The sequence below is a fragment of the Podarcis liolepis genome, assembly GCF_965112155.1.
Source record: "Podarcis liolepis genome assembly, chromosome: 1".
In the NCBI taxonomy this organism is placed as follows: domain Eukaryota; kingdom Metazoa; phylum Chordata; class Lepidosauria; order Squamata; family Lacertidae; genus Podarcis; species Podarcis liolepis.
In genome coordinates, this window is record NC_139554.1 from 80,452,772 (window position 1) to 80,471,754 (window position 18,983).

The window sequence follows — 18,983 nt, forward strand, 5'->3', positions numbered from 1 at the left end:
GACCAGAGGAGAAAGTGGATCTTACCGCTTCCTGGAGCAGCTTTTTCTGGACAGGATGCGACCCATTTTTGGTGTCAACTCCTCCAGAAATGGACGATCGAGACGTATTAGACCTGGATTCTACCACCCCTGGTGGGCCGGACTCTCCCCAAGCCACGTTTCCTAGCGCAGTCGAGTCACCCCACTCCCGCCCTTTTCTTTGCTGGAGGCGTGTATGCGTGCAGAACACCTGCTCCGAGGCGGATTTAGCATGCTACTGGTTTACAGAACACCCTCACCCAGCCCCTTCCAGTGTAGCAGCCCCCCAAAAAACCCTTTTTCTTCCCTTCTTTTAATCTAAGTGCTTTTCGTATGTGCCATCGGGTGAGCGGGGAGCACGACGGCATCGGATGAGGACGCGCACGCAATCGAAAGGAGCATCCGTCTCTCGCGCCGCTTGCTGTGGCTTGCCGCTGCTCCGCGCTGCGCCTTGCCAGCCGCCCGCCTTGCAATTCCCTCTCCCACCAGCAGCAAGCAGCAAGTGGACGCGAGTTGAGGGGAGGCGAGCGCAAGACGCGCGCGCAATCAGCCTCGCAGGCTCGTGGCGCGCGCGAGACGGAGAGCGCGCTCGCGCGCACACACACACACACCACACACACATCGAGGGGAGGGGAAGGGCTCCGGAGGCTTGGCATGTTCCTGTGTGGACGAGAATCAGTCCGCGAGCCCAGGAGCGGGAGGGCGAGCCCCTGCCACTAAGGCGCCTCCCTCCTTCGCTCCATTCATTCGCCTGCTCTCCTCATGCCGGCGGCTCCCGCTCTTTCGCCGCCCGTCGCCTGGGACTCCAACCTGTTTGTGGAGGTCACTCTTGGGCCGCCAGCAGCCTGTGGCTTCTTCCCTCCGCCGCCTCCTTGCAGCGTCTGATGGTCTTTGCTCCGGGGAGGCGAGTCGGAGCTGGGCAGTGAGCGAGGAGGAAGCAGCATCAGCAGCAGCCCCGTCGCCCTCGCACGATCTGGGACTTACAAGCCAGGCAGCCATCCCCGCCCCATCTCTCACACCCACCGGCCCCGGAGGGATTTACTTTGTCAGGAGGAGCCCGCGGGGCTGACGCGCCGCCGAGAAGATGTACCTAGACCCTGAGGCGGCCAAAGGTAAGCGCGGAGGAGCCCCCTCTCCCTCGCACGTCGGTCGGGGCAAAGAGGACCGCCGCCGCCTGCCTTGTGCAGGCAGCACCGAGCGCTTGCTCCGGGTTGCGAGTGGGCAGAACCGCCGTCTTTGTGTGAGCGCCTATGTGTCTCTGTGTGAGAAAGAGGCGGAGGTCGCGGCGCTGCTCCGCGCACCTGAAGGAGGAGAAAGGAAGGCGAAGAATGCCCGCGGCTGATTGGGCGGGGAAACGGGGGGGGAGGGGGGTCGGCACCTCGCAAGGAGGCAAAGCGGGAGGGGGGCAGGAACGTGTTAGCAGCTGCGGCTCCGGAGGGCGGTGGCGGGAAGCGAGTCCTGAGGCGGCGAGTTCTCTGGTCCGAGGAGCTGAGGGAGGCTGCGCGGGGACTGACAGGGCGCAGCGGGGCTTTTTGGCGGGCGCAGCCTTGAGGGGAACTTCTCGTGAGAACCCCGAGGTCGCCTCCTGCTCTTCGGGCACCCGAAAGGGAGCAGGAACCAGCCCCACGGCTAGCGTCGCTTCCGGGGACTGGCGGCGCCTGAGGGGAGCGGGAGGGGGATTCGAGGTCGGACCCTCGAAGGCTGAGCTTGGCCGAAGCTGCCCCCGCTCTCTGCTCGCTTTCCTTCCACGCCTTGCGCCTTTTCTTCTCCGCCCCCCACCCCACAACTTAATTCCTGCTACCCTCCGCCTCTTGCTCCCTTCTTCCGGTCTTCCTCGGACTTCGCGGAGTTTCCCAGTTGCCTCTAGTTCTCCCCCAAAAGTCACTCTCGGGTCGCCGCTTCTCTTCTTCGCCAGGAGTCACGAGCCGCTCCCCTCGGAGCCGCCGCGACCGACGAGGCACCTGCTGTTCCTGCAAGAGAATGCCCTGCAACCTGACCGAAACCGCGGCCCACCGGCTTCCCGGCCGGGCGGGATGAGAGGAGGCTCGCCTGCCTCCCAGACACACGCGCGGGCTTCTCTGGCCGGCAGCGGCAGCTCCTTCCTTCCATCAACACGTTTGCTGTCGCCCGTGAACACTTGCTTTTCTGGAGGGAATGTAGCCGGAGGGGTTTGTTTTGCTGATCTAACGCGGTAAACAGGCAGCTTTCCTGAGCACAGTGTGCACAAATGCGCGCAGCACATATTATATATATATATATATATATATATATATATATCGCATTTTATATTATGGAATTGCTACCAAATCAGCTTCTGGCCCTGTACTCACAATGGATGATACAATCCCGCAGGGACATGTAGCATCAAGACTGTGGAAAGCCTACACTTTCTCTGTTGCCTTGTGTGTAGAGAAAAACTGCAGTTCATGTGTATGGGGAGGGTGTGTGTCTTGCCTTCAAGTGACAGCCTTGAATAAGCTCCTTGTGGATGTGGCATTGCCTTCAGAACCCCTGTGCTAGATCAGGCGATGATTTATTAGGATCCAGGAAGATGCCGGACCTGGAATAGTTATTTTCTTCCCCTTCCTAAGCCTGTATGATCATGTTAATGCACTGGCCTGATTTCTGAGAACGTGTCAAGCAACCACTTACATACATATCTAGCAGAAGCCTAAGGTTTATGCGAGCAAGCAAGAAACCTAATTTAACTTGTGAAAGCAGCATTTATTGTCCCATTCAATTTAATGGAAGTCTCCCACAGTGTGGCCAGAATCTACTTCTCCAAAGGATCTCACTGTGACTTAAAAGAAGCATATGTATTTCTTACCTCCTCTGTGTAGTGGCCGAAGCCTGTGTATCTGATATGCTCAGGTGGACAGATATGCCTGCATGATATAGTAGGTAGAATGTGAGACTGGGTCTAGGGGACCCTGGTTCAACCCCTACCTGCCACCCACAGAGCTCACTTGCTGTGCCAATCTTGGGCCAATCCGTCTACTCTGCCTCACAGATGGGGGGAAAATGGAGGTGGAGGGTGAGCCAGATATGTCGCCTTCTTGGCACATCAGAGAAAAGGAAGGGTGCAGATGCAATAATAGGTTGCCAACAGCTATAGATGGGATGCCCATGTGCCAGGGGAGTACACCTCTGAATACCAGGTGCTTGGAACAAATGGGAGGGATGTTGATCATAAGTTTCCCAGATGTATCCAATTCGGATGGGGAACCTGTGGCCCTCCTGATACTGTATTGTTGGACTCCAACTGCCATCAACCCCAGCCAGCATGGCCAATGGTCAGGGATGATGGGAACTGTAGCCCAGCAACACTGGGGGGTGGCAAAGGTTCCCCATTTCTGATCTCTATTGGAAAACATTGCTGGGCTAGATGAGCCCACAAGGCTCCTCTTATGCTCTAATTTAAAAGTTATACTCAATGGTGAGCCTTAGTGATATCCTGTGACAAACATTACCAGGAGCTAATTGTACAGTACTGCATTTGTAATGTTCTCTCTTTCTTAGTATTTTGAAAGTTGCTGTCTTATTTCTTTCACTTTTGTACAAGTGTAGGTAGGAAGAACACATGGCATCCATCCTCTACCGCATTCACTGTTAATGCCATTAATGCATGCAATCCTCCATTCCAAACAGCTGTATTATTTTCAGCTCAGCTTTCGTAGGCCTCTAAATCCACTTTCCTCTCGTATTAGAAAATAGAAAAGCCAAGATTGCGTGCAGTGCTTCAAGAAAGCATGAAAGTCCACTAAAGAACAGTACCATCAGAATATTTTTCACATTCACCATCCTATTGTCACTAGTTTATTTTTCACAGCTGTACTGTAATCTACAGTATATGAAGCAGAGATGTATATTAAGCTGCCTACTCCTGTTCATGTTTCTTTGCTGAGATACTCCCGTTACTGCAGATCGTGGCACTTAAATTCTTGCTGAGTAGATACTTTATTACAGAGGCAGTGTGATGTAGTGGTTAGAGCACTGGTAAGACCTAGGTTCAAATTAGCTTTCACGCCATGAACTTTACAGAGCGACTCTTGGCCAGTCACACTCTTTCAGCCTGACCAACCATTATGGGGTTGCTGTGAGGATAAAACTGGGGAGCAGGGGGGAATCGTATACACTTTCTTGAGCTCCTGGCAGGAAGGGCAAGATATAAATGTAATAAATAAATGATAAAGGGCACCTCTGTTATGTGGATTGGGAAAGTTTTGTGCTCTGATAAAGTCACACTCCAGCACTATTCCAGACTTTCATTGCTCCACACCTGTCCACTTTCTTTCTGTTTAGCCCCATCAAATGAATTAGCCTGATGAACTGTCTTATTCCACTCTGCTTGCATTTCTGTGATCTTTTTTTGAACCCAGCTGCATTAATGAGAGTTTGCCCTTACCCTGCCCCCACCAGTGACCACTTACAAAGGGAGGACACTGCCATAGCTATTCCACAGCACCAACAAGCACCGTACAATAATTTCTTAGCATGGCTGTTCCTCTCTCTTCATTTATGACCTTGGTTGAAATGCATGGGCAGCTATTCCTTATTAAGAGTCAAGACATTGACCAGACGTGGAGGCCTGGCAAAGGAATTGCTGTGTTGGGTTAAGCCCATAACGCAGTTCTCAGCATTCCATCTACTCACAGCAGCCAGCCAGGTACCTCCAGGGAGGCTCGTGTGCATTACGTTTGTTCGTCCTCAGCATTTGGTTGTCAACACATATGCTGCTTTTGAAAGCTGAGATCACTTCTACATCCTAACTGACATACACTTACCCAATTTTTTTTAAAAGGCTTTATGTTGGCAGTTTCTGCGACTTCCCCACATCTCATTGACGCACGTCTTCCTTTCCTCTACCAGCATCCTACTAATAGAGCAGCAACAGATGAATGCAACCCCCCCCCCCCACAATCTGGCACACCTCCAGAATCTCCTGCACCTCCTATTGGCTAAGTAATAACACTATCCTAAGTGTTCCTGCACTTAGTTATAAAGGAGTGCCATAAAAGCGCCCTTCATGCCAGGATATTCATCAGACCTAATTGGGACTATTGAGGGGTCCTACTCTGTGGCTCTGTGGGGCAGGACTGCAGCTCAGGGGTAGAGCATCTGCTTTGCATGAAGAAGGTCTTGGGTTCAACCCACAGTTTCTGCTTGAAACACGGGTGAGCTGCTGCCAGTTAGTGTAGACAATACTGAGGTAGATGGACTACTGGTCTGACTGGGTATGAGGCAGGTTCCTGTGCTTAAACTCCAGAGCATCTTCACTCTTTGTGCATTTTGCTGTATTCCATGACCATGTTGTGCAAACATTCCCAATGTGATCATTCTTTGCTACATCCTTGTGGCTATTTGTGAAGTTCCAGAGCTTACTCTATGTGAAATGGCACTTTGGTCCTAAGCATGCTTATTGCTTAGGAATGTCCTCCTAGGTATGCTTAGGGGTCACAGTGGAAGTGGGTGAAAATTAAGTCAAACCGTCTTCACAAACATGGTACAAGACTGTATGTATGATGTGATCTGAATAAAAGGAATCGTCTGAAACATCCTGTCAATAATAACGGCTAAATCAGAAGCCTGTAGGCTGACCAGTCCTATTCAGTGAGACCCCCAACTGGTCTTTGGAGGAAATACAATGTAATTGGTGTATACAGTGGTACCTCGGGTTACAGACGCTTCAGGTTACAGACTCCGCTAACCCAGAAGTAGTACCTTGGGTTAAGAACTTTGCTTCAGGATGAGAACAGAAATCGTGCTCTTGCGGTGCGGTGGCAGCGGGAGGCCCCATTAGCTAAAGTTGTACCTCAGGTTAAGAACAGTTTCAGGTTAAGAATGGACCTCCGGAAGGAATTAAGTTCTTAACCCGGGGTACCACTGTACAGGAGAGCAGGATAAGCATTTGCCTAGAGAAATATGGTCGATGTGGCATATGCAGCATGAGAGTTCCAGATTACTATGCTGTGGTGTGTTCTGAAAAGCAACAAAATAGGGTTCTGGCTCTGAAAGAATTTGAATCTTCAGTTTGTGAAGATTCAATGTGAAACAAAATGATGATACAATTCCTCCTCAAAAGGGGGTGAAGGGCTTGAGCGAAGTGCTGTTGTAGCAGGAGTTTGCTAACCCTGTGTCTCTTCGGAAAGTTTGACTCCAGTTCCCATCAGCCTCAGCCAGCATAGCTAATGGTCAGGGATGGTGGACGTTCTAATATGAGGAGTCACAAGTTCCTCACACCTGCACTATATCAATAAAACAGCAACAAACTTACTTGTGGGCGGCATGAAAGTGGGTCTATGATAGTTCAGAAAAAGATGTGAAAGAAGTGTGATTTAGAAAGGATTTTAAAGGAGGAGTTGTTTCTCAATAGTTTTGAAAGGAGACAGCTAGGAAGCTCCATTCAAAGAAAGCATAAAAGGGGGTAGAGCTAAAAGGAGATTAACATGCCTGAAGAGAAAGGCCAGTGTGTGTGTGTGTGTAGAAAGTGTTAAAATGTGGAGAGTGGGAGCTTGAAGCACATACCATTTAGTTAAAACCCCTCTTTCAGTTTCTGAGACCCCACAAAACAAATGGTTAGAAAAAGTGAATATGGTAGTGGCATGATTTAACATTGTTCACAAGACTTCTTCTTCAAATGGTGTCACTTTGGTGCCTGTGTGGTTTATAAACTGATTAGGTCTCCCCTGGATAAAAGGCACTTTGCTGTGTGATGCATTGTTAATTATGATTAAAGAAAAAACCAAAGTTTAATACAGATACCAGCAGTAAGGGGAAAGATGAAGTTAAACGAGAGGTAAAGGCTAGAGTGTAAAGAAGCTTTTCAGATATTCTGTGTGATTGAATCAAGAAGGGCTATCCCCAAAGGACCTTTTGGGAGAACAAGAAAAGCAGGGAAGGAGACATCTGAACACAAGTTGCCATTAGGAAAACCATTGGATGCTTTCTAAAGTGGTTTCAACATGGCCATGCCAAGTTGCAAAGTGGGCTGGAGACAACAGGTTTAGATGACTGGTTTGCCTTCACCACTGGGTTATGCGGGCTCCAAAAAAGCAGTTAGCTATTGCCCCCAAAGTTATGATTACTGTTTATTATAGACTTACATCGAATGAGAACTTCTTCCATACAATTGAAAACACTGCTCTGCAAGAGCAGCACTTATTAGAAAGGCTTGAAATAAAAGCCACTTCCCAGCGGAAGGCAGATTATGCGTTTTCAAATAGTAACTTCCCATGTTGGGTGTGTAACCACTTTGGTTTTTCAGTCCTTTGTGCTACCCTTCAGAGAAGTGAGGGGAAATTGATCACTCCTGACTTCCACATAATCTTTTATCAGGTGCCAAAACCTGGTCAAACACTTCTCTGCTAAGCAGGGTGACACTAATGACCAACTTCCCAAGTAGTTATATGCAGTATGTGGTAAATTACAGAAGTGTTTTCTGTATTCATCATTGAACTGCCCTGATTGTGTGGACAAAAATGTGGTTAAAGGGCAGGCAATGTCTTCATGGATCTTGAGGCTGCAGGGACAGAGGTGTGTGTATTAAGGCTGAATAAGAAGTGGGCTCGCACTGCGCAACACACACTCTTAGAAGAGGGATAGGCCTGTGGCAGATTGAGCGAATATCAGCTACAGTGGTACCTCGGGTTACATACACTTCAGGTTACATAGGCTTCAGGTTACAGACTCTGCTAACCCAGAAATAGTACCTCGGGTTAAGAACTTTGCTTCAGGGTGAGAACAGAAATTGTGCGGTGGTGGCGCGGCAGCAGCGGGAAGCACCATTAGCTAAAGTGGTACCTCAGGTTAAGAACAGTTTCAGGTTAAGAACGGACCTCCAGAACGAATTAAGTATCTAACCAGAGGTACCACTGTATTATTATTATTATTATTATTAGGACAGTGTATGATGGGCCTTATTGTTGCGCTAGCTGCAGAAAATGATGAGGGAGGAAAAAACGACTGCAAAATGGCATCTTGTGGTATGCCTGATCCTGCTCAAAGGTGCAGGCAATGGGAGTCTGAGGCTCCTACCTCCAAGGGGAAGAGACACCCCCTCTCTTTCACCCCTCTTTTGCTTTCAGTTCAGTGAACTTCCTTTTACTACCGGGGCTAAGAGAGTCTGTGGCCATTCCTTGCCAAGGCCACCCTCCTGCTACTTCAAGGGATTGCTGATGGGCTCCAGGAAGGGAAGAGTCAGACCCTGTTCCCCATGTGGCAAAGCCCCGTGTGCCCAGAGAGTCTGGCGGTTCCTCGCGAGCCTCTGGGCTCTGCCCTCTCGCTCTGCTTGCTCGCCCTTCGCGGCCTCAAGAGTTGTCTGAGAAGCCCTCGCTCGGCAGCCGAAGAGCAATACCTCCTCAGGAGGAGAGAAATAAATGAGCACGGCGGCGCCTTCAGGATGTGCGCCTCTTTTCTTCTCGGTCTTCGGGTTGAAGAAAAGGCACGAGTTCTTGATGAGCAAGTGTCGAGGGACTTCGAAGCGAGAGGCTGGGGAGGAAGGCGACGCCTGAAGGCTCGGAGTTGGGCTGGTTAAACATGAGATGAAACAATATCCAAAGGGTTGAGGAAAGAGAGAGAGCCGCTGCTGGGCTTGCGCGGCACACGCTCCCTCTCCCGGTGGCGCTGCTCCACTCGTGGGCAAAATTACCCGGAGGCGGAGCCTGCGGTGCAGGCGCGGAATGATCGGCCTTGCCGAGCCACACGCCCTCTACCGCTCCCAGCAGCCGCGGCCAACGTGCTCTCTTAGCGGCGGCGGCCCATAGCCTTCTCTCCCCCCCCCCCGCGCGTGTGGACGCACAAACACGGTTGCTCAAAACTGGCTTCCGAGTGACCCCAGCGCTAAAAGCCCTCGCCGTCTTTTGCTACACACTCCCTCCCTCTGCTTCCTAGTTAAATCCGGATCTCTTTCGTGCTGTTATGTAGAGCTGGTGATGGCGGACCTCAGCTCTCGCTCTCCCGCTACGCCCCCTTGCTATTGTTACTCCCCGCTTTCTAATTCCTGGCTGCTAAACTCAACGTCTTGCTCCGCCCCATTGATCTCCGCCTTATCACCACGTTCGGTCTGGGCTCGACCTCCCCCCCCCCCCCCGCTTCTCTGAACTAACCGAAGCAAGAGAAAAAGACATTTGCAGGCAGGAATCCTTTTGCCTGGAGCCGGGCAGGAGGAGGCCCCTCGCCTGCACCCGGATATTCCTGGGTAGAACTGTTGCATCACGGAGAGTGCCGCCTTTCCCCTTCTCGTCCCTCGTCTAGATCCCGCCCACTGGCTGTAAAATTCCTCCGATGCTGCTGCTGTCAGGTGCTCACTGTCTCCCGGAATAGCTCTCGCGGCGTGGCTCCCCGCCCATTTGCCCCCTCTCCAGCCCGTGCAGCAGGTGAGGTCAGCCTGACAAATTTAAACTCGAGGACGGAGCTGCAGGACGAAGCTCCCACGGCCTCATCCCACCTGGCGCTCAAGCTGCTAGAGAGAAGCAAAGCGACCAGAGAAAGGAAGACAGATGCTGATAATATTGCTGCCACCCCTCAAGCCCCAGGGGGTTCGGCTACGATATCTTACGATGTATTTAACAGCAAAAGAGGGTTTGGTGTTTTTTTGGTGGGTTGGTATAAATGCAGGCAAGAAAGTTGCCCTTGAGGTTTTGTGTTTTAAAAGCAGCAAGCTATGGGAAAGTGGAAGAGCATAAGTGCTAAGCTGCGCATCTAGAAGGCGAATGACCAGCTTTGTGAACATCTACTCCATACGTTAAAAAACAAACTAACATGAAATCTCCACGTTCTCCCTGCTAGTGAGAGATGCCTGGCCATTGTTGGGGAAAGAAGATGCTGGACTCGATGGACTGCTGTTCAGATCCAGCAGGGCTCCTTCCTTAAGGTCTTTTGATAAGGATGGTGGGGTCAGTTTAAGACATGTGCTAGGAATCTATAGTCCCCATATATGAATGGCTTCAAACATGGTGAGGAGGCCATAGGTGAGAATGTGGGAATGTTAAGGAAGGTAGGAAAGAATATATTGCTTTTATATTATCCCTCCTCACACTAGTGAGTAAACAGCAGGGCCTATTCCCTTTGCAACTTATTGGAAGCAAGTTGATGATTCATTAGAATCCTTTAATTGAGCAATCCAGTCTGGCTTGTCCAGTCTGGATTGTTCCTGGTAAGTTTCCCCTTTATTGCCCTCTTAAAATAACAATAACACAGCACAGTCTTCTTTAAAAGTAAGAATAAAGTTTTACTCGCATTCAGTTCACAGCAGTAATCTGAAGGCAGTCTTTATCTTGTGGTTACAGTGAAAAGGAGTTTGAGCTACATCTCAGACTTCCTTCCTGTGTGCTCCATCCTATCTGAAGGTGGAGCCATGTGCTGGCTAAGAGTCAGGAGAGTCCAAGACTTTGAGTAACAGAGTAAGAGTCGAAGAGAGAGATGGTTGCGTGACCAGCCCTTTTTATCCGGTCAGCTAGGGTCATGCCCATCTACCTGGCCACACACAGGGGGAGGAAGCTCCAGAGCAGGTATGACAGGAAGTCCTCCCTGTCTGGAGCCACATTCCCCTGTGTGTCCATTCTAGGCAATAGGAAAATGTTGTACTTGACTGCTCTAGTAATAATACAGAATCCCACAGAATCACAACTGGCTTGTACTTTATGCCTGCCCTCCTGTCTGTCTCATGTAGAATAGGATTTTTGTGTCCCCACCCCCTTAGAAATTCTATAATCACAGTCTTGCACCAACATCTCTTGTCCCAGTTCAGAGTCAGAAGAAGCTGCACACCATTCTGAAGACATGTTTCAAAATATAGGCCTGCTACTTTGATTAAGTTGGGCAAGAGACAGAAGGCCTCAAATGAAATCTACAAGCACTATTCCCTGTCTCCCTCTGCAGCCACCCAGTTTGACCCAAGTCAATTTATAAGGGGCTGACAAAACAGATAAGCAAAGCATTGCTCCTTTATCAATATGCCCCCATAACTCGAGCACCAGTGCTTCACCAAGCGTGTTGCTCAGGTATGTGCAGAAAATCCAGGATCGCTAGAGAATCTTCACCACCTCTTACCATAGACCATCTTGTGTGTTTCTCTAATAAATGCATAAACTGGTACATATACAACAGAGTTGCAATCGAGTGGAGAGTAACTAGAGACATTAAAGCATTTGTGCAATATTGGCGGTGGGGTGGGCATGGACAGACCTGTGGCCTTCCTGATGCTGTTGGACTCCCAACTTTCAGCAAGAAGGAAATCATAATGCAGTGCAAGGAAAGCAGTTTACCAGCCTATTGGGTGCTGCTCATACCAACATAAAAATGGGTGATGGGTCTGATGTGGAGCTGTGAGAACCAGATTCAGCTCACTTTGGGTGACTTTGAGCAGAGCTGCTATATATGCTGATTGCCTCATGTAAGGAAGATACATGTATGATGTAACACTGTCGCCTGTGAGCCAGCTGCTCCCCAGCCAAGCTGTTCAACAGTTGGAACACCCACATACACTATGACATCATTGCATCCAAAGATTTTGGCTGTGTAAAGTCCCCCTCTCTATCTGAAGAACATAGCAAGTGTCCTACTGGGCAATGAGAGCTCACACTGGAAGTTGTGTGTAAGGCAGAGGTGACTGTCAGGTTTGATATGAAGGAATGGGCTGCAAACATTAAGATGGGGCTAGAGAGAAATTGTGGGCTGCTGACTGGCTATCCCTCTTGTATGAAGAATAGTTCAGGTGTTTCCTCTTCTATGGGTACATAGGCTGACCAGCTAATACACATATTTTCATGCCTACAATGGAAAAACTGCCAACTCAAATATTATTAAACAATTATCACAATATGAACTTCAATTTTGGACTATATATATCAATATATCTCCCAGCCCTGCACAGAGATTGTCTCCACATTAAGTAAAGTAACAGATGAAATGTTTCTTGCAGCCTAAGTAGGTTGCAAGCTTAAATAACATTTTTTTAAAAAATGTTTGAATGTGCTATAGAAACAATTAACCATCATCTCAGGGTTAAGCTTAATAAATTTACTGCCGTGCTATGTTTTAAAGCCCTATAGGAATCAGGGCAACTAACAGCAGCCTCCACGCAGGCTGTCCTTATCTTTGTCACAGCTTCTACCTAAGTCTCTGTGACTCTCCTTAAACTCAGCCCCATATCTGCCAACTTTAAAAAAGCATGAGTCAGATTACTTCAAACCGTGAGATTTAGATTTATGTCACACACGTCCCCTTTTTTAGAGATAAATGAGGTTCTATTTTTTCCTTGGTTTATGACCATGGCACATGCTGCAGGCATGTTCTCCTTGTAACTATGAAAAGTGGATTTTTTCCCTTTTAAAAATGTAAGATTCTCATCCCTCAGTTCCAGGATCTCAAAGGTTCTGAAACCTCACGACTCTGCATGTAAAATGGGAAGAGTCAGAATACTATGTCTGTGGTGGAAAAGTACTGTGCCAAAATACGTTTGGAGAGACTTGGGTTAGGTCATCCTTGCTTCAGAGGTGAGGATGCTAGGCAGAGGATCAGTGGCAGTGTTTGTGCCATGGGGGTGTTTATTTGATACATGAGTGTCTCAGCTTTTCTGCAAGGAGCTCAGGGTGGTGTACATGAGCTTCTCCCTCCTTATATCATCACGTGATTGTAGTTTAAGCTGAAAGTTGGTGATTGGGCCAGGGTCAACCTGTGAACTTGGGTGAGCAAAGATTTAAACCTGGGTCTTCCTAGTCCAAAAACCATCAGTCTGCATGCTACATTGCAGGACAGGCTGCTTGTTCCCTTGCTGGTTTCATTTTTCCTAAAGTGATGAATCTGCTGTCTAACCTCATGCCGTCACGTATCATGGTGGCATCTGAGCAACCTTTCACCCCATTCCATCTGTTTCCTCTTTGTCCTGATTTATCCTCTTTTCGTTTCTTCCTCTCTGTGCTTTCCTGAGAGTCCTATCTGTGATCAGCATGTTCAGGTTTGCAGGAAGCAGGACAGACGGGTACCCAGGTGAGATTGCCACTGATAATGCAGAATAAGAAGGATGTGAGACAGGAGGGAGAGGTGACCTTGTGTTAAGTTAATCAAGTCTGAGTGGAAAGTGGCCAATCGCGTAAGAGCAGATAAAGCAGGGCTAGTGGAGGAGTCTGAGGAGATGATGGAATAGACATGAAAATGTTCGTAGTCTGTGAGGCATTATTGCACCCAGTTGTTTTGTTTTATTTTTACAGCAGCTACATCTGAGTTGGAGTATTATTGGTTTTCATTACTGCATGATATGATTCTGCTGCAAGGGAAGGCATTTCCAAAAACTGAAGGTGCTCACTTACCAATAGTAATAAATATTTATACACATGCAGTACAACTTAATTACCATGGATGCCATTCCACTAGTTAGTTAAGCTAGTTCTAGAGCAATTATTTCCGTCCATATGCAGAAGCAGAAAATGGCTACTCTGAAAAGCTGCAACCCTGCTCCTAGTTACACACATGTAATTCTGATTGAAACTGGTGGAACGTGATGAAGGTGCGAAGGGCTGCAGACTAAGGGTTTGCGCTAGTGGCAGGAATAAAGTATCAAAAGAACTCTTTCAGTGCCACCGAGGATCTTGTGTCAGAAATGTAGAGAGAAGGTATGCTAGTACAGTAGTACACATTCTATTTTTCTTAGTCCAGCTGGTACTGAACAATCATTAGTTTACAGAGCATGGAAACCAATCTTTGGGATCAGGGATAGAGAATCATATCAGAGGTTCAGAAGAGGTTTGCTAGGAAGAGATGGTTGGCCTTGCTGCTTATATAGGAGAGTGGAGAACTGTATCCAATTAACGTTATGAGCATATGGAAATTATATTCATTCATTGTGAAGAGCAGACATGGGGGGAAAAATCCCATTGTGTTGTTGTCAAGACACCTAAAGTTTGATGACCTAGGTGAGAAGAAGCAGAGTCACAAGGCATGGCAATTACTCTGAAGCAGTGTTCTTAAAACCCTCATAACTGAGCTGTATAGAACCTTGATTTTGTGTTGGCACAATGGTATGCAGATGTCCTGCATGTGACAATGAGTGTGATCTGAGAGAGGTAGGCCAAGCTATGCTCCAAGCTCTTTCTGGGGACACACATGGAACGAAGTATAGACCTTGTGAGATTCATTCATTCATTCATTTTACATTTATATCCTGCCTTTCCATGAAAGGCAAACTCAATGCAGCTTTACAAAATAGACATTTAGAACATAAAACAAGTTAAAATGCCACCACCATCATAAAAATACACAAATTCGCAGCGGTAACAGCATCATAAAACATTCAGCAAGCAGCAAATAAAACACATAGTCAGAGACTCTGAGTAAAAAATGCCCACAGGAATAGAATTGGTCTTAATAGCTCATTTAAGAAAAGGCAAAGAGTGTGTTTATGTCAGAGACACCTCTTTTGAGGAAGCTATTCCATCTCTTAGACACTGCAACTGAAACGAGGTCTCTCTTTCATTCCAGTCAACTGTTTTCATTGGCAAAGGGCCCCCTGGAAGCTGAACACAGATCAGATCACATGACAGGATATGATCTTTGAGGAACCCCTGCTCTTCCAGACCAAAGACAACACTTTGAATTGAGCTCAGAGTTGAATTTTGGCATACTTGGACTGCCTTCAAGAGTAGCCCCGCATAGTATGCATTGCAGTAGTCCAACCAGGCTGTGGCATGAATGAACAAGGCTAGATCTAATTTCTCCAGAAAAGGACACACAGCTGGCAAGTCAGTTGTAGTTGGGTATCAGTCACTACTAGCCATGATGGCTGTGCTTTGCCCCCACAGTGGAAGGTTGTAATGCTTCCCACAGGCATCCAATTGGCCACTGTGAAAACAGAAGGCTAGACTAGATAGGCCACAGGCCTGATCCAGCAGGCTCTTCTTACGTTATTATGAAAAATGCAGTCTTTCCCACCACTTCAAGTTGTGCATCCATAAACACACTTAGATCCAGGAGTTCCTTCCACTCCCCAAGCTGTAAATGTTTTGCTTCAGGGGGAGTGCAACTCCACCCAATGCTGCCTGAACATCACTTCTAAGATAATCAAGACCACCAGCCAGCTGTAGCCAACCTATTGTGGCAAAGGGGTTGTAATTTCATAGTTTGGACCCTCATTTTAATCTTATTTCCATGTAATTCTGTCCAAACTTCAATAGGAGCCGGCATTTTGCTTAGTCTTTCGTTGTTACACAGTGACTTCAGTAAATAAATTAGCCTCAGCCCTAGGAACTATAAAATGATACAAATCTGAAGTAAAGGAACATGTACAAATCAAAATCCTAACCACATGGTAGTAGGGCATCCTTTTGGGAGTAGCTAGCCAGTGAGTGCACACGTTTTCTTATTCTACGGTGTCCTTGACATAGTAGTTCATACCCTCAATTACTTCAGCCTCCCTTTCAACAGGGCTCGCAGCAGTGATCCTCATGGCTTGCTGAAAGTTCTCTACTCAATAGGTCTGAGCTATTGTGAATTAATAACACCCACTCTCAGTTCTTTACATTGGTGGAACAGAAAATACTGAACTGATTGCATTTGGTGTGTGAAACCCTAGTGGTTCAGAGTCTGGCTAAAATTCATTGCCTTCTTTCCCTCCGTCTTATTGGCACGACATCAGCTACACATGCAATTTAACAGTTATGCTACCACACCTCAGTCTGGGTGGACGCAATGCCTTTCTAATATGGGGAGGGTTAACCACGTGAAATTAACCCACTACTAGGGAAGTCTGAGTGGGTCTTTGGCGATTGACTGGAATCAGGATGTGAGCAGGCATTTATTCAGAGTAGTGTTTCTGGATATGATTCCCATTAGGATTTGGGCACTTGTCTGGGGGATCAACACCGTGACATAATTTGGTGTGATGATGCAGTATCACATATTAGGTGAACCTGTCCTGTGTGTGTTTATGCACAGTCGTAAGTGTGATGGTCCAGGGTTGCAGATCTGTGGCTACATCAAAGGCTCCTACTATTTTATGCTGATTGTGTAGCTCCCTAGAGCTGCCCAATCAGTATAAAAAAAGGAGCTTTTTAGCCAATGAGAACTTTTCTTATCCTTTTGCTGATTGGAGCCAATCATAGTGACAAGAGGGTGAGTCAGCCATTGAGGATTGGCTCCTGGGATCACTCTGGAGAAAGCACACAGGAAGAAAAGCGAGGAGTTGTTGTTCTGTGTGCTCCGCAGCTGCGTATTTAGGAGTACTGAAAACACAAGGCGCTTTAGTTGCAAGAGAATGGTGTGCAAGTTCTGCACAATGGAACTTCAGTGAAAATTCAGCTTGAGTCACTGTGAAATAACCTATTTGGAGCACTCCAAATCATTTGCCCCTGTATGTGCATAGTAAATAGTAGATCTAGCTGAAACACATGGAGTTCTGCATTGATCATTGCAACGCATCATTATTATTATAATTGCACAATTATATGATTATTGTGTAATCTTAGAAGGCTGTTAATCTTAGAAGGGGGTGTGGCTGTGAGGGGGTGTGGCTATCATGAAGGGACCCTGCACTTCTGAATTTGCCACTACACTACTGTGCACAGTAGCCAATCAGTTCATGCAATACAAGACAAGCACACAGGAAAGTTGTGCTTGCTAGCCAGTTTTCCCTAGATATTTTTTTGTTGCCATAGCACCAGTCACTATTTGAGCAGAACCCAGTCATATTGGTGGCTAAAGATACCAGCGCAAAACAGAAGGGAGAGGTGATGACGGAACACAAGTGAAACAGAAAGGATGTTGGACTGGAATATTTTTTGTATACCAGCATTCCTAAGGTGCTGCCTTCTGGGACAAAGAAAGATGCAGAGTTAATTCAGACATTTGAACAGATGCTTCCCCCATCCCACCTGTTTCATGCAAACTATCCATGTGATTAGGATTGTGTGGAGAAATGCTTGCTTGAATGGGGCTGTGCTTAGCAAGAGCGTAGCCGGGGGGGTGGGTGGCGCGGGCAGCTGCCCTCCTAAATTAACTAACTGAGGTTCTGCTGCCCACTCCCCCCACATGAAGTCTGTCCCACTAACATAAATCCTGACTATGCTCATAGTGCTTAGGCTATAGCCCCAGCTATCAACAGCCATTTCCATAATAGTGACATGGGGCAAAATGTGCAGGAACCTGCTAAATTAATCCTGAGAAAAGAGAATATGTGTGTGGTGTGTATGTTTTTCTTGGTCCTGAGGAATGATCCATATTGGTATTAGACTTCAACACACACACACTCTCTCTCTCTTTGTGTGTGTGTGTAATCAATATTGTATGATTTCCACAATCAGAACTAGCAGCACATAGCTGACTTCCCATGGTAAGCATAATGTTGTTGTGCGGCTATCTAATATTGTGTTATGCTGTATTTGCTTCCCTTTGGTTTTTCCCTTCACACCTCTCTGCCATTTCTTAGGGGGATGTGAGCTTGGATAAACTGGGAGCAGGGAAACAGAGAGCACCTCCTCATTCTAAATTTCTCCTCATTAATTTCTAAAAAGAGAGATGCTGGGCCTCAAGCCTGTCTGAAAGCCAAGTCCTTTACTTAGAAGCCCTGCTTTCTAATCCCAGATGCGCAGGAGCTGGCTGTAGCTGCTGAGGGATGAGGGAAATGCATTTGGCATTTGCTCAGAGGTGTTTTCATTGCTATTATTGGCCCATGTGTTCCAAGGATGGGTACTGGCATTCAAAACAGGTTTCGAAGCTGAGGCCTTGTTCCAAGTTGAAGGGCTAGATTTTGGTTGCATAGGAATCAGAAAGTGTTCCATACTTTCTGATTATGATTCTGTCTCTCTCACCATGAATGTGTATAAATAATTGAAGCCCTTGGAGGCAGAGTGGGAAAGTGATTTTCAATGCTGCCGAGGTGTGAAAGCTGGTCCAAGGCAGCCAGCAGTCTTTGGCATTTCCTATCTCACGTCCCAGAATACAGAAACTATTCAGAAGGTTGTTGCTGCAGAAGGACAAGGATCTCACTCCAGAAGAGCCCTGAAGGGATGTTGCTTGCACAGGACACGGCTGAGGTGCCGCCGCCTGCTTTCCCTCCCTCCCTCCCTCCCTCCCGCTTGCTTTCTCTCCTGCTGTGAAACATACAGAGGGTGAGGGAACTGCATTAAATGTTTAATGAGACCCTGACTGAGCAAAGCTGGAGGAACCACAGTAGGAGAAACTGTTCTCTCCTCTAGGGTCACTGATTTTACACATAGTTCGCTCCATGGCAGCACCAAAAGCCCTTCCCTCATGGGAATGAACACATAACATTGCTGCTTCCTGCAGGACTTATTAGTCACAAAGCAAGCAAGTTCCCTAACTCAGGACTGCAGTGAGATTTTAACAATATGCTGATATTACTGTCCTGTTGTGAGGCAGCATAACTCACAGATAGGGAGGCTCAACCAGTTGTCTGGAGTGATGGTGAGAACTAATATTAATAAGGATATCAGGTCCCATGTGATACATGCTAGCAGTGATACGTTACGTTCCTAGGAGTGCTTCATATCAGAGGCCAAGTTCAAGAGAAACAAAAGGGTGAGACACAATACATCTCTCTCTAGGATCTGACTACCCCTCCAAGGCTTCATCTTCTTACTTGAAGGAATGGCGGTCCTTGAACAGACAGCCTCACTGGAGGTTGATCCATTAGGGCAAATGGAGCACTCTTCCCAAAATCCTAGTCAGCCCTCAGCCAACCTCTGCCTGCCTTCCTATTTACCTCTTCCTATTTACAAGCAATTCTTGGGTGGCACTGGCTGCCATCTTCCTCCTCTTGAGTTTCAATTTAGCTGTTGTAGAACTCAGCAGGGAAGAGGATGGGGGCAATATTTCATTTAGTTGGCTCTGTCTGCCAGCGACTCTGTCTCTGTCTGTTGGTGGACTCGGGGCCTTCAATGGGAACCAGTCACTATTTGACAAGCTTGGAGTCAAGTGTATTATTGGTTCTCCAGGTGGAATCTACACACACATAT

General features: G+C 47.4%; 1 protein-coding gene across 2 annotated transcripts in view; it reads left to right on the forward strand.

The window, feature by feature from the left end:
• Positions 1 to 579: 579 nt before the first annotated feature.
• Positions 580 to 18,983, forward strand: part of SYT7 (synaptotagmin 7) — a 232,156-nt gene continuing 213,752 nt past the window's right edge. Inside the window, exon 1 of one of the 2 annotated variants that reach the window (XM_083498042.1) lies at positions 580 to 1,130. In XM_083498042.1, the coding sequence (XP_083354168.1) occupies positions 1,103 to 1,130 (28 nt within the window). In that variant the 5' untranslated portion in view covers positions 580 to 1,102. The remainder of the gene's footprint in view (positions 1,131 to 18,983) is intronic. The other variant, XM_083498038.1, reaches the window with a different exon arrangement.